This window comes from Tenrec ecaudatus, chromosome 1 (assembly GCF_050624435.1).
Source record: "Tenrec ecaudatus isolate mTenEca1 chromosome 1, mTenEca1.hap1, whole genome shotgun sequence".
NCBI lineage: Eukaryota > Metazoa > Chordata > Mammalia > Afrosoricida > Tenrecidae > Tenrec > Tenrec ecaudatus.
This window is the reverse complement of record NC_134530.1, coordinates 186200933-186215151: the sequence shown is the minus strand read 5'-3', so window position 1 is coordinate 186215151 and position 14219 is coordinate 186200933. Positions and strand designations below refer to the sequence as shown.

General features: G+C 42.4%; 1 protein-coding gene across 1 annotated transcript in view; it reads left to right on the top strand.

Moving 5' to 3' along the window:
• SLC9C2 (solute carrier family 9 member C2 (putative)) overlaps positions 1-8605 on the top strand; it is a 98360-nt gene extending 89755 nt beyond the window's left edge. Inside the window, exons 26-27 of the mRNA XM_075541189.1 lie at positions 761-851; positions 8502-8605. Of these exons, the coding sequence (XP_075397304.1) occupies positions 761-851; positions 8502-8605 (195 nt within the window). The remainder of the gene's footprint in view (positions 1-760; positions 852-8501) is intronic.
• The last annotated feature ends 5614 nt before the right edge of the window (positions 8606-14219 follow it).

Here is a 14219-nt window from a genome sequence, read left to right as displayed (position 1 = left end):
ATTGGATTTTATTTTTTGGTTTTGTATTTTTTTAAATATGAAACCCAGGATAGGTTAAACCTGTAGACAGTAACTGGATTAATAATTTCTTGGGGTTACGGCAGAAGTTCAGGGGCAATGGTGAGCTAATAATAACGAGTATAAGAAAAAAGAAATTGTTGTAAAATGGATTGTGTTGATGGTTGCACAACTCCTCTTCATGGGTTTTAAACTGTTGAATTTTAGCTCGGTAAGTGATATGTCAATAAAATTGTTAAAAAAACATTTTTGAAGAGTTTGAAAAAATGCATGATTAGCAAGATAATACTGGGGAGATTTTCCCATTGGGAATAATGTTACACATTTTTGCCAAGGGCAGGCTGCCCCATCCTTGGCTCATCCACCAACCAAAGTGAAATAACCTTCCTGGAGATCACCGCCCTCCCCACTCCCCCCACCCACATCATGGATTCCCAGTAAAACTCACTGACCATGATTATAGGAGTGTTTATTAATTTGATGGTACCATGGACAATGCCATATGGCAAGATCTATTTGATACTGTCCCTCTGGCCCCATAAATAAATAACTGCCTCAAGATTTCATGGAACAAACACAAAAGGGGATTTAAAAATCAGAGTGACAAAGGTAGAGCTGTGCTAGGAGGCCCATTCTAGGTGTTAATTAATTCCTTATATTCTGTAGAAAGGGTAGGATGCAGTCAGCTTAATGATGATCAGAGAGTTTTCTGTTTTGACTAATTTTGACTTTTCCTCTTTAGATTCAGGGAACATCAGACTTAAGCAAGTTACTGATTATCCTATCATCCGAGTCTACCAATAATATCAATACTAGCAGCGGCCTGGATACAAGTAAGAGATAGCTCTCCAGTGGTAGGAAAACAAATGAGAAGGAACTTTGATATATGTAAAGTTCATTAAATTCTATAAAGATTCAAAAATTCTACAAAATACAGTGAGTGTTTATCATTCATCAACTTCTTTAAGTGTTACAGAAGTTAACTTTCCAAAGAGACTCCATCCTTGGGCCCTTCCTGGCTGTCACACAGCTTCGGGAGAGATCCCATGTGAGATACTTTCAAGACACTAAAATCCAGGAGGCTCCTTCATCTTCTACACCCCTCCCTCCATATATTGACAAGAGAGAGCAGCTTGTACATTGTGTTCTGCTCCTGCCCAGAACATCTGGAGCTACACGGGGCTACAGGGCAGAGCAGGAAAAGGGAAGGAAGATAGTCTTTAATATTGAGCCCAGGTGTGGGGAGCTGCTTTTCTCCCAGTAGCTGAAGGGAATACGATCCTTGAGGATTCCAAACAATGGTCATAGCCACAATTCAAAGGACTAGGTTGGTGGGCCATTTGGGTAGTCATTAAGTAAGTGTCTCAAGCCCGTTGCTGGCGAATTGATTCTGACTTATAATGGCTGCAGCGAAGGCATACAGGAGACCATGCAGGTCTGACCTCTCCGGACTGCATCGGTGAACAGGAGACTCAAACTCAACATCAGCCCAGTGATTCCGCCCTGAGGTGGTGGTCAGGTATGGCCCCAACCTCCAACTTTCTTTAACAGTTCGGACACCAGTGGTCCCGCCCACATTTTCTATGTGTCCCCTCGGTTTGATCATTCATTGCAGTGGTCACATGAAAGTACAGACATACTCATGACAATGGACGTGGTGAGGGAAGTGACCACCCACTGTCTGCCTCATGTTCCCAGTCTTGGTTCTACTGCTGCTGCTTCTGTGGTCTCACAGCTTTCTCTCCCTGGATGGAGGAGGTTCAATATGCAGGGATCTTGGGGTCAAAAGGATATGTTCCACTCCTGGCACTTCTATCTTGATGGTGGTGAGGGACTTCCACCCCCTTTTCTGCTTCTGTGATGACTCATTTTATACCTAGCAGGATGACACAGCTGACCAATGCCCATGTTAGAGTTCCAAGTGTTTATGATCACAGTTAGCTTGCTTAACAGCCACACACGCCGAATCATATAACCCTATCAGCAGCTTCTCCTCCCGTCTCTTACCTAGACTAGACCCATCAGGAAAAAGTCATTTGGTGGTAGTTACAATGACTGTGGCTAAGACGCCCATATTAAGTACTGCAGTGATCCTAGACAGAGTAGAACTTCCAAATACAGAGCAGTGTTTCCAAAGTTGTATGTCTGTATGGTCCAGAACACTCATCAAAGACTCTCAAGATTACTGAAGAAATCCCCAAGTTTCAGAGGTTATCTCACAGGAACCAAGAACAGAGGTGAAATTCTTTGGGTCAAGTTATTATAACCTCCCCCCCCCCCCGCATAATACCAAGAAAACTAGACAGGAAGACCTTTATTTATAAAAATTACAGTTAAGATCTTTTTTTCTCAGCACCACTGCCCAAACAATTCCAGGGTCACTATTCTCTCTGAGGCCCCAGTTTGACAACAAAGTTACCCCTTCATTTCTTTCTTTCCTCTGAACCATCCTGGTGTTTATTTTTTTATTAAAGAAATAATGCTTTTAATGTTATATATTGCCATCACCATACACTTCTGGCATTCATAATGTACGTGGTCTGCCAGCTTAGACAACAGGCAATCCACATACATCGATAGTTTTGGTGAGATGTACATAGTTTCGAATGGTGGCTACAAAGTGAGTCTTTGCTGTTGCTGGGGGTCATGCACTCAGTTCTGACCCATTTCAGCCCCATGCACAACAGAACAAGCACGGCCTAGTCCTGGGCCAGCCTCACAATTGTTCCCAAACCTGTAGCAGCCACGGTGTCAGTCCATCTCATCGAGGCCTTCCTCTTTGTCACTGTCCCTCGACTTGGCTTTACCAAGTATGATGTCCTTTCCAGGGACTGGTTTCTTCTGACAACATCTCCAAAGCATGTAAGATGAAGCGTTGCCAGCCTTGCCTCTAAGGAGCACTCTGGCTATCCTTCCAAGACAGATTTGTTTGTTCAACGGTCCAGGGTATTTTCAATATTCTTCTCCAGCACCACAGTTCAACCGTATCGGTTCTTTTAAGGTCTTCCTTATTCCATGTCCAACTTTCACATGCATATGAGGCAATTGAAAAGACCATGGCTTGGGGCAGGCACATCTTAGTCCTCAAAGAACATTCTTGCTTCTCAATATTTTAGAGATCTTGTGCATCAGATTTACTTAAAGCACCGCAGCTCTTGAGCTTTTGACTGCAGCTTCCATGAGCAATGCTTGTGGATCCAAGAAAGACGAAATCCTTGGCAACTTCAATCTTTTTTCCATTTATCATGGTGTAACCTTTTGATCCAGTTGTGAGGATTTTGGTCTTCTTTACATAGAATCGAAGCATCTACTGAAGGCTACAATCCTTAATCTTCCTCAGTCAATGCTTCAAGTCCTCACTTTCAGCAAGCAAGGTTGTGTCATTTGCATATTGCACGTTGTTAACAAGTCTTCCTCCAATCCTGATGCCACACTCTTCTTCAGGTAATCTAGCTTCTCTGATGATTTGCTCAGCATGCAGATTGAGGAAGTATGGTGAGAGGATACAGTCCTGATGCACACCTTTCCTGATTTTAAACTGTAGTATTCCCTTCTTCTGTTCCCACAGCTGCCTCTGGATCCAGGTACAAGTTCCTCATGAGCACAATGACGTGTTCTGGAATTCCCATGCTTCTCAAGGTTGTCCATAGTTTGTTATGATCCACACAGTCGAATGCCTTTGCGTAGTCAATAAAATACAAGTAAACACTTAGCAGCCCTGGTGGTGTAGTGGTATTTGTTGGGCTGTGACCTGCATGGTTGGCAGTTTGAAACCACCAGAATCTGTGTGGAAAGAAGACTGGGCTTTTCAATCCTGTCAACAGTTACAGTCTTGGAAACTCACAGGGGGTCTCTCTGAGTCAGTCTTGACTCAATGGCAGTGAGTTTGGAGTTTTTGAGAAACATCTTTTTTTATGTTCTCTGCTTTTAGCCAAGATCCATCCGACATCCTCTTCTGGATCCAGCCTGAGCTTCTTACAGGACTTTCAATGTAATACTGTAACTGTCGTTGCATGATCTTCAGCAAAATTGTATTTGCATGTGCGATCAATGATATTGTTCAATAATTTTCACATTCTCTCAAGTCACCTTTCTTTGGCCAAGTAGCTGTCTTCCAGATTTCCTGGCACAGAAAAGTGAGCGAGGGCTTCCAGGGCTTCATCAGCTTGTTGAAACATTTCAGTAGGTACTCCATCCATTCCTGGAGCCTTGTTTTTGGCTAATCCTTTTGTTGCAGCTTGGACTTTTTCCTTCAGCATCATTGGTCCTTGCTCATTTGCTACCTCCTGAAATGATGTGATGTCAACTAGTTCTTTTTGGCACAGTGACTCTGTATTCTTTCCATCTTCTTTTGATGCTTTCTGCATCATTCAATATTTTGCCCCTAGAATCCTACAATTTTTCAACTCGAGACTTGGATTTTTTCTTGAGTTGTTTAAGATTTGTTGAGCGTGTTCTTCCTTTTTGGTTTTCTAACTCTAGGTCTTTGCACAGTTCATTATAGTATTTGACTTTGTCTTCTTGAGCTGCCCTTTGAAAAATCCTATGCAGCTCTTTGACTTCATCATTTCTTCCATTTGCTTTAGCTACTTTATGATTAAGAGCAAGTTTTAGAACCTCTTCTGACAACCACTTTGTTGTTTTCTTTCTTTCCTGTCTTTTGCTTTCTTCATGAATGATGCTCTTGATGTCCTTCCACTGCTCTCCGGGTCTTCTGTAAGTAAGGTTCAATGCATGAATTCTGTTCTTAAAATCCAGGTCATGTTTCAGTTCTTGTGGACTTGTTTTAATTTTCTTCAGCTTTATTCTGAACTTACATGCGAACAAATCTGGTCTGTTTCATAGTTAGCTCCTGGCTTGGTTTTAGCTGCTGATATTGGGTTTCTCCTTCTCCATTGTCTCTTCCCACAGATTTAGTTAATTTGATTTCTGTATTTTCCTTCAGGAGCTGTCCAGGTATATAGTCACCACTTGTGTGGTGGAAAAAGATATTTTCTATGAACAAGTCATTGGTCTTGCAAAAATTCTGTCAATGCAAAATCTCCAGCTTCATTTCTGTCACCAAGTCCATCTTTTCCAACTTCTCTTCCTGGCTCTTTGTTTCCAAGTTTTGCTCTCCAATCACCAATAATTATCAAAGCATCTTAATTGCATGTTGCATCGAATTCTGACTGATTCACTGCTAGAATTCTTCAATTTCTTCAACACTAGCTTTGGGGTTGGTTTAATAATAATAATAGTTGTATTGATTGGATTTATTTAAAGACAGGTAGATATAATTCTATCAGAGACAGCATTGTGCTTCAAGATTGATTTTGGAATGTCCATTTTGACAATGAATGCAATGCCATTCCTCTTGATTATGTCATTGCCAGCAGAGTAAATCATGTGATTTTTCTGATTCTAAATGACCAATACCAGTCCATTCCAGCTCACTGTGTAGGATATCAATTTTTATGTATCTCATTTAATTTTTACCATCTCCAAAATTCCTAGATTCATACTTTATACATCCCAACTTCCAATCATTCACATAGCTATGTAGCTATTTCTCCTTGCCTTGATTCATGTCCCATTCAAATGAAGATTCTGAAGGCTTCACTCCCACAAGCTTTAACCTTAAACTCATGTCACCATGGTCAACACCACTAGGTCAATGCCTCCTCCATCATATTTTGAGTGTCTTCTGATCCACGAGGCCTCTGACAATGTTCTGCTTTCATCCGCTAAGCTTTCAGTATCTGACAATGTTTCAAAGCTATGTATAAGGTTGTCAGCTGCTGCTTCCTCCGAAGTAGGCATCTGATTCCTTCTTCATTGTGTGTTCTTAATCTATCAGTTCTACTGAATTTGTCCCTTTGGGCCACCTTGTTGGCATTTGAAATACCAGTCACATCACAGCAACACACAAGCCACCACAGTATGACAAACTGACAGATGAGGCTTTAGCACTATTTGATATTTCACTATTTCACCCTTGCATGATCTTTATAATATTCAGTGACACTGCGTTGCTCATACATTGTAAGGTAGGCATGTGTCAAGCACTAGTAGGTGAGCAAGCCAGTAGGGTCCCTATCTTTGTGGAGGTCATTGTTTGGATGGAGGGATAGACATTAAACAAGTAAATATGACTCTGTTCTGGAAGACTTGTCAGATGCCTCTTATTGCATCCCTTCCATTCTAGAACTCTGTAGTCATGATTTAAGGAGTCCCCTTTGACCATGATCACCCATCCCAGCTGGCTAATACCAACATGGCCATCCCCCTAGTGTGCGCATGTCCTTTTGTTTTGACGAGACCTGTCTGCTGCTGGGAGCTCAAGTCCAGTGGCAGTCCACCCTGTGGGCTGCTGAGTCAGAAATCAATCCTAAGGCCTCCCAGGAAGCAGGGCACAGTCTCTACTGTTCTTGAGCCCAAAGGTCTCTATTCCTTTGGGACCTTTTGAAGTATTTTTGAAGCACAAAGAAAACACACCACTTTATTCCCTCTATAGGTGCCCTGGGGGCATAGTGGGTTGAGCACTAGGCTGGCTGTTAACCACAAGGTTAGCCGTTCAGTCACTTGGTGGGAGAGAGATGAGGCTGTCTCTTCCCATGAAGATTTATAACCTTGGAAACCCTAAGGGCAGTTCTACTCTCTCATAAAAGGTCGCTGTGAGCTGGAATGGCTCAATGGTAATGGGGTTGCTATTCCCTTAATGCAGTGGTTCTCAATCTTCCTAATGCCGGGACCCTTTCATACAATTCCTCATGCTGTGGTGACCCCTCAACCATAACATTATTTTTGTTGTTATTTCATAACTGCAATTTTATTTTATAACTGTAATTTTATTACTGTTATGAATCAGGTGACCCCTGTGAAAGGGTTGTTCAACCCCCAGAGGGGTCATGACCTACAGGTTGGGAACCGCTGCCTTAATAAGTTTGGAACAAAAGTCACAAAGGGTAGACTCCTGGAAAGAATCCAGTCCCTAATAATGTTTCCCCACAACACTTTTTTAAAAAAATTGCTTTATCAGTTGCCAAGTACTCATATAAACATCCAGCAATTTCACAAGAAGATCCAGATTTGTAAGCTTTTTATGAAAAATCATATCTTTCAACATTAGACTTTAAAAAATCATTTTATTGGTGGCTCATACAACTCTTATCACAATCCATACATCCATATATCGTGTCAAACACAGTTGTACATTTTTTTCCATCATCATCGTTCTCAAAGCATTTACTTTCTACTTGAGCCCTTGGTATCAACTCCTCATTTTTCCCTTCCCTTCCTGTTCCCCCTTCCCTCATGAACCCTTGATAATTTATAAAGTGTTATTTTGTCATATCTTACACTGTCCAATGTCTCCCTTCACCCACTTTTCTGTTGTCCATTCCCCAGGGAGGTTCTATGTAGATTCCTGGAATGGTTTGCTCCTTTCTACCCCACCTTCTCTCCACCCCCCCAGTATCTCCACTCTCATCACTTGTCCTGAAGGGATCATCTGTCCTGGATTCCCTGTGTTTCCAGTTCCTTTCTTTACCAGTGTATATCCTCCAGTTTAGCCAGTTTTGTAAGGCAGAATTGTGATCATGATAGTGCGGGTGGAGGGGGGCAGGGAGGAAGCATTTAGGAACTAGAGGAAAGTTGTATGTTTCATTGTTGCTACACTGCATCCTGACTGGCTCATCTCCTCCCCGTAACCCTCTGTAAGGGGATGTCCAGTTGCCTACAGATGGGTCTTGGGTCCCCAATCTGCACTCCCCCTCATTCACAATGATTTGATTATTTGTTCTTTGATACCTGATTTCTTCGACACCTCGTGGTCACACAGGCAGGTGCATTTTTTTTCCCATGTAGGCTTTGTTGGTTCTGAGCTACATGGCTGCTTGTTTACCTTCAAGCCTTTAAGACCCCAGGTGCTATATTTTTTGATAGCTGGGCACCATTAGCTTTCTTCACCACATTTGCTTATGCACCCATTTGTCTTCAGCGATCATAGTGGGAGGTGAGCACATAATGGTATGATTTTTTCTTCTTTGATGTCTGATACCTGATCCCTTCGACACCTCATGCTCACACCAGCTGGTGTGCTTCTTCCATGTGCGCTTTTCAATACTAGACTTTTATACTCATGTGGAGCAACAATCAGGTAGAGGTGAGCACTGACCAGCTCCTAGAAGATGCAGAAGCTCTCCTATGTGCCCTAGTCCACAGCACTCCCATCAGTCTTACTCACCTTAATAATACAGGGGACCTGTCTGTTCCTGTTTGAGTTTGTCAGTTCCTCTGCCTGTTATAAAATTTGAGGGACAACAGGAAAAAAGCCCCTATGAAGTAAGGAAGGAAAAGGGGAGACATATAAGGGAAAAGCAAATTGAGAACTCAAGCTATTCTTCTGCCATCTCTTCTTGCCAACTCCTAATTTAGTTTTTCTGTTGAAGACATGTGTTTGGACTGATTCAGTCAATGACGTCCTTTTCTTTTTTCTTCAGCCAACAAAAAGAATAGCATGGTCAAAAAAGAGTGTCGGAGGAGAATGAGTGAGGTAATAAACCTGGTACTCAATGAGATTTCTCTTATTAAACTTCACAGCTAAAATCAACATGATATGTAACAAAACGTAGGTGTTATGCAGAGACACTTTGAGGCAGCTTGTTAATATTGGGACAAGACTCCTCTGGATTTTCAACAGAAAAACGATAGCGCATTAGAGATTGATGGGATTAGTGGGAGTGGGCCTGCATCATGCTGGAATTAGTATCTAAGAAGCTTTTCTTCTCCTGGCTATGCATTCCCCGTGGAGCTACATGGGCTAATCATGGATGGATATCTTTCTAGAGGATCAACTTTATTTGAAGACTTAAAAATATTTTTTAATTAAAAAAAACTTTTTTTTGTTTTAATGGAAAAAGTTATTTCACTGAACTCTTAAATTATTTAAAACACTGTTTTCTGTTATGGTGTAAAATGACATGTTTGCATGAAATTCAAAGATCAAAGACCAGTCTTCAAAAACATTTGATTATCAAGAATTTCTTAGGCTTTTGTCCCCAGTCTTGTCCTTCAAAATGAGAACTATGTCAGTTAGGGAAATGAGAGGAGTGCTCGAATATGCCCAGAGAGAGGGGGACTGTCACATTGAGCCAGGACTGATAAGGGATGTGGGGACAGGATGGGTGATGGGGGGACAGGATGGGTGATGGGGGATCCTACAACACTTGTGGCTCTGTTTAGCCAAAACTTCCTGCTGAGTGGAGTGGAGAAGACAGATCTGACAGCACTGAGATCACTCAAGGGGTTGGCACTTTGACTAGGCAAAGGCAAAGCAACTCAGCACGGACTTCCTGCCCTCAATCTTCTCAGCCAGCTGCCAAGCCACTTCTAAGAAATATGTCATCAAAGGAAAAATGATTGTGCAGGATGAGCACAGCCCCAAGAGAGTTTCCTCCTCATGCTACCCTGCCCCAGTCAGATTAAGATAGCTGACTCCTAAGACCTTTTGGATAGAAAGTCTAGTCCTACCTCTGTCATTTGCAATGATCAAGGTAGTTTCCAGAATGTTTGTTGTGGGAAAGAAAGCTGCATCGACCAATTATGGCCAGTGAATCCTTTTAACAAAAAAGCTTAGTTCCTTTTAGGCAGCCATCTGAGGGTCAACCTTTCCTCCATAGTAGCAGGACCTTGTTTCATATATGTGAAGTCTAATCAAAACCAACTCAACCCAATCCATTGCCATCAAGAGTCCGATTCATAGCGACCCTCCAGAGGATGTGCGAGGCTGCGAGTCTTTACTGGAGCAGACAGCCTCCTGTTTCTCCAGCAGAGCAGCTGATGAGCTCAAGTTGCCGACCTTGAGGTTAGCAGTGCAACACTCACCCGACAGCACCACAAACCAACCTCCCAAACTCATTGCCATCAGGTCTATTCTGACTCAGAGACCCTACTGAACAGAGTAGAACTGCCCCCGTGGGCTTCCAAAACAGCGGCTCTTCACAGTAGAAAGCTGTGTCTCTCTCTAGCAGAGCAGTTGGTAGTTTCAAACTGCTGACCTTGTGGTTAGCAGTCCCATGTGTAACCTACTATGCTACCAGTCAACTAATGCGGGGGGAAGGGATTGATTTTTCACGATCTTTCCAACCCTGTTCTTTAAATTCTTATTCCAATTTAAGAAAACAATTTTTAGTTCTTCTATGGTAAAAGATGTTTACTCCAATTCAACTTTCCAAAAGTTTCTTTTCCCTGAAAACCCCACTTGACAAGACTTTTCTTACTGAATGAGTGTAGTGTCTCTACAGAAGATGGCTGTGTAGAGGCACTCACCTTCAATATAGCACTCAAAGCCCGTAACGTGTGACTTCTTTTGGAAGTCATGTTTCCAGATAATAAGTGGAAAGTTCGCAGTACGTTTTCAGGTTGAATTTTAAAAGTAAGGCATTTTATCTGAAATGTTTAGGATTTAATATGTTGCTTTGGGTTTTTACAGATGGACACTGGCTCCTTTCTCTAACAGTGCATTATTAACAGCACCAATGTGATGTGTGGAATTGGATCAAATCTGGTCATACCCTGGCTCAAGAGCTGAAGAATTTTACCTGACAAGGGTTTTACTGAATAGCCACAGAAATAATTTACTACTGCATTTATTTTACAAGCACTCGAGAGACTGGTTTAAAGATCTAACTGTAAATAGTCACATTACATTGCTGTACTTGAGGTTCTCAAAACTTCTTCAGGGCCAGATATGGCACCCTAAACTCAAAGGAGATCCTACTTCCAAGTTAGAGCAAGAGTCATGGGAGGGCTTGTTATCAAAGAATTGTACAATTGATATATTACTGTTCAAAGCACGAGACCTATCATTTTTGTCAAGGTATTATAATTATTGCCTCCCTCATATATTCTTCTCTTGCCCCCACCTCAAATTTAGTAAATACTGGTGATGAGATGAGGGAGAATAATGTTCCACAATCTTTGTCTCTAAAAGGAACATGTAGGAGTAATTGTCATTCTTATATTGCAGAGTAAGGCTTGATATGACTTCTCATTTTATTTTTAAAGCCAAATAAAACTGAATTTTATGGTCTGGTGGTTTATTATTTATAATCCATTAGTTCATCTCAACAAAACTTTAGAATGATGCACAATTCTCTACTGAAGGAAAACGGATGCAAGTATATGAGGAACGACTATGCAGGCCCTCCTGGATGCCTAGCACACCAGGGCAGCGTTTCTCAGATGGTCTTACGGACCACCAGTGTGTCAGTTCATACTGGGTATAATTGCACATTATCAAAACCTGACTGTAGTGGTATAGCCAAATAGGGTTGTTTTTGTTTTCTGTTAACAAGATGCCAGGATGCAAATAGGACAGGGCAGATGCGGCTGCTTGAGGAAGTTATCCGGAACCCCCAGGCTCCTTGTAGCTTCCACCCTTGGCTTGTGGTTTCTCTCTTTGTGGTGCCAAGGTATCTATCACCTGTAACTTCCTGCATCCCATTGGTCTTTCAGAAGCAGGAAAAGAGCTTTTACTTTCTGAAGCTTTGCCTTTACAGTCTGTAAGGTACTCTGCCCCAGGCCCACGCACCTTGCCGCTGCACAGATGATCTGGTTGTTAAGAGGGGTTGAGGAGAAAATGATGGTATTGGGTGAGACACAACAAAAGTATCTGCTGTAATTAATCTGCTTCATATTCACCTGGGTTTGAAAATGGTGACTTTCTGGGACTGGAGTACCTGCCTCTGGAAACAACCCGTGGGCTCTGCATATTAACGAGCTCTGCAGGTAAATGGCATGTTCAGTATGTATTGGTTAACGCATATTGAAGCGGAAGAACCACAAGGGGTCTAGAAGTGGTAGGAGAGATGCCGCTCTCCAATCTTGCTGAGAGGCACACTACCATACATTTGGAACACTTGTTGCCAGCTGTCACCGACACTGACTCAAAGTGACCTTATTGTGCAGCAGAATGAAACGCTGGTCCTAGCCATCCTCAAATTTATTAAACATCTCTTTGAAAAATATCTTTGAATCAGAATGTTGACTCGGTGGTAGTGAGCTTGGTTTGGGATTAAGTTTTGAGCTAGCTCACAGTTGCCGTCCCACTGGGTCAGCCCATCTCATGGGCTGCTGCTTTCTCTGACCCTCTGCTTTACCAAGCATGGTCCTTTTCAAGTGATTGGCTTTCCCTGATGACATGTCCCAAGTAAGCAAGAAAGTCAGGCCACCTTTGCTGTTAAGGCCATACTTCCTCCAAGGCTAATTGTCCATTCTTCTGCCACTATATGTACGTTTTTCACCAACGTAACTCAAATGCATCAGTTCTTCAGTCTTCTTTCTTTATTAACAATCAAGGTCGAGGAAGAGACCAAGGCTTATGTTAGGGGCACCCAATGTGCAACTGCTGTCTTTGCTTTTTAACAGTCTTGCATTTCCCCCAGTGTTTGTTAACAACTAGGCAACCCATCATTCCTACCAATTCCAATGCTTTGGGTTACAAGTACCAGAAAACCCAACTGAAAAAGAATCAAACATAAGTGAATTTTGTCCTATAATAGAAGTTGAGGTCAGAAAGGTTTGAGATTGGTAGTCCACAGTGATGGTTATCAAAGTGGTGTGTGTTTTGTTCGCTCTGATGTTTACATTTTTGAGTCTCATTCTATGGCTGGTCCCTTTCTTGGGTTGCAAGGTGGTTGCCAATGACCAGTGGTTCTTGCTTTCTCATTCATTTTCAAGGGGAAAAAATGGATTCCAAATTTACCACGAATTCTTCTAGAAACCTCCTTCTGCTGTTTCATTGGTACAAATGGAATTGTAAGCACTCACAGGGGGTGGAATGACACTTTTCCTTAAGCTGGTGTCATTTGCTTCAAAGGTGTGCGGTCCCGTTGGTTATCTGGGGGAATAAATCACCATTCCAACTCACTCCAATTACCTTTGGACATTGTGGTGAATTATGAACTTTGAGATTATCATTGTGGATCCCCACCCTTAGGCTGGAGATCATGCAGCTTTTGGCTAGGCCACACACCACAAGCTCATACTTATCAGAAAACCACACCCATTGCTTACTTGTACACTGACTAGGTTCCAAAGCTATAGAGCTGGTCCCCCTGGATCCCCATCCCACTACTCACAATGTTACCTGCTATCCCCATCCTGGTTAAAGACCCTACTGATCCTGTCTGCCCCAACCCAGCATTCCCATGTGTTCTTCCTTCTCCTGATGCACTGACCTACCCAGCACCTTCAAGCCTTTACCTTTTTGTGACCTTACATCATTCTGTCATCTGTTCTCTCTGTAGCTGGACCAATATGTGGCCTGGCCATTGTCAGGGTCTCCAGTTTATTTGGGTGACTGTGGAGAACACCTGGGCTCAGCCACAGCCCTGCATGTGGCCTGACTCAGGTGCCACCTGAGAATTTTCTCAAAGGTGTCTGGAAAGGCAAAATGTGGGATGAGATAGTCTTAAGTGAGGAGTAGGTATATTTGTTGCAGCCAAAACACTTGCTTTTTCTTCGACAGGTCACAAGGGCCCAAATCCCTCTCCTCTTCTTGGTCACATTAGTCATGTATTCGCTCAAAAATCTGAATGCATCGTTAAGTTTGTTCTATGAAAGCTGAGGGCGGTAATTCTCAACGGGGGAAATCTGACTCTCCCTGCCAATAGCGTATTTGTAAAAAACCAACATACTTAGGGTTACATCTAGACTCAAGTGGCACATTCACCAAATAACAGTTTATACTGGGAAAAGAATACTTGTACAAAGTCTCATAAGGAGCCCTGGTAGTGAGGTGGTTACATTTTGGGCTGCAATCTGCATGGTCAGTGTTTGAAAACAGCAGCTCTGAGGAAGAGACTGAGCTTTCTACTCCTGCAAACTGTTAATCTCAGCCACTCACAGGGAGTCAGAGTCAGCACTGGCTCAATGGCAGTGAGGACAAAGTCTCACAGCTTCATGACTAGTTAGTGACAGAGCCAGAACTATGTAGGCATCTGGCTCCTTTCCCTACAACTCTAAAGTTGAGGGGAAAGTTGGTGAACTTGACTTCCAATGTGTAAATTTAATGGAAGCTGTCCCACTGATCAGTAAAGACTCAAGTTTCTAGTCTGAACTGTCCCTTTAAAAGGTAGCGGAGGCCAAACTCTCTGGGAAAAACAAGTTCTACAGAAAGCGAACTGCAAAGAGGTCAGAGGACATGGGGAACAGTC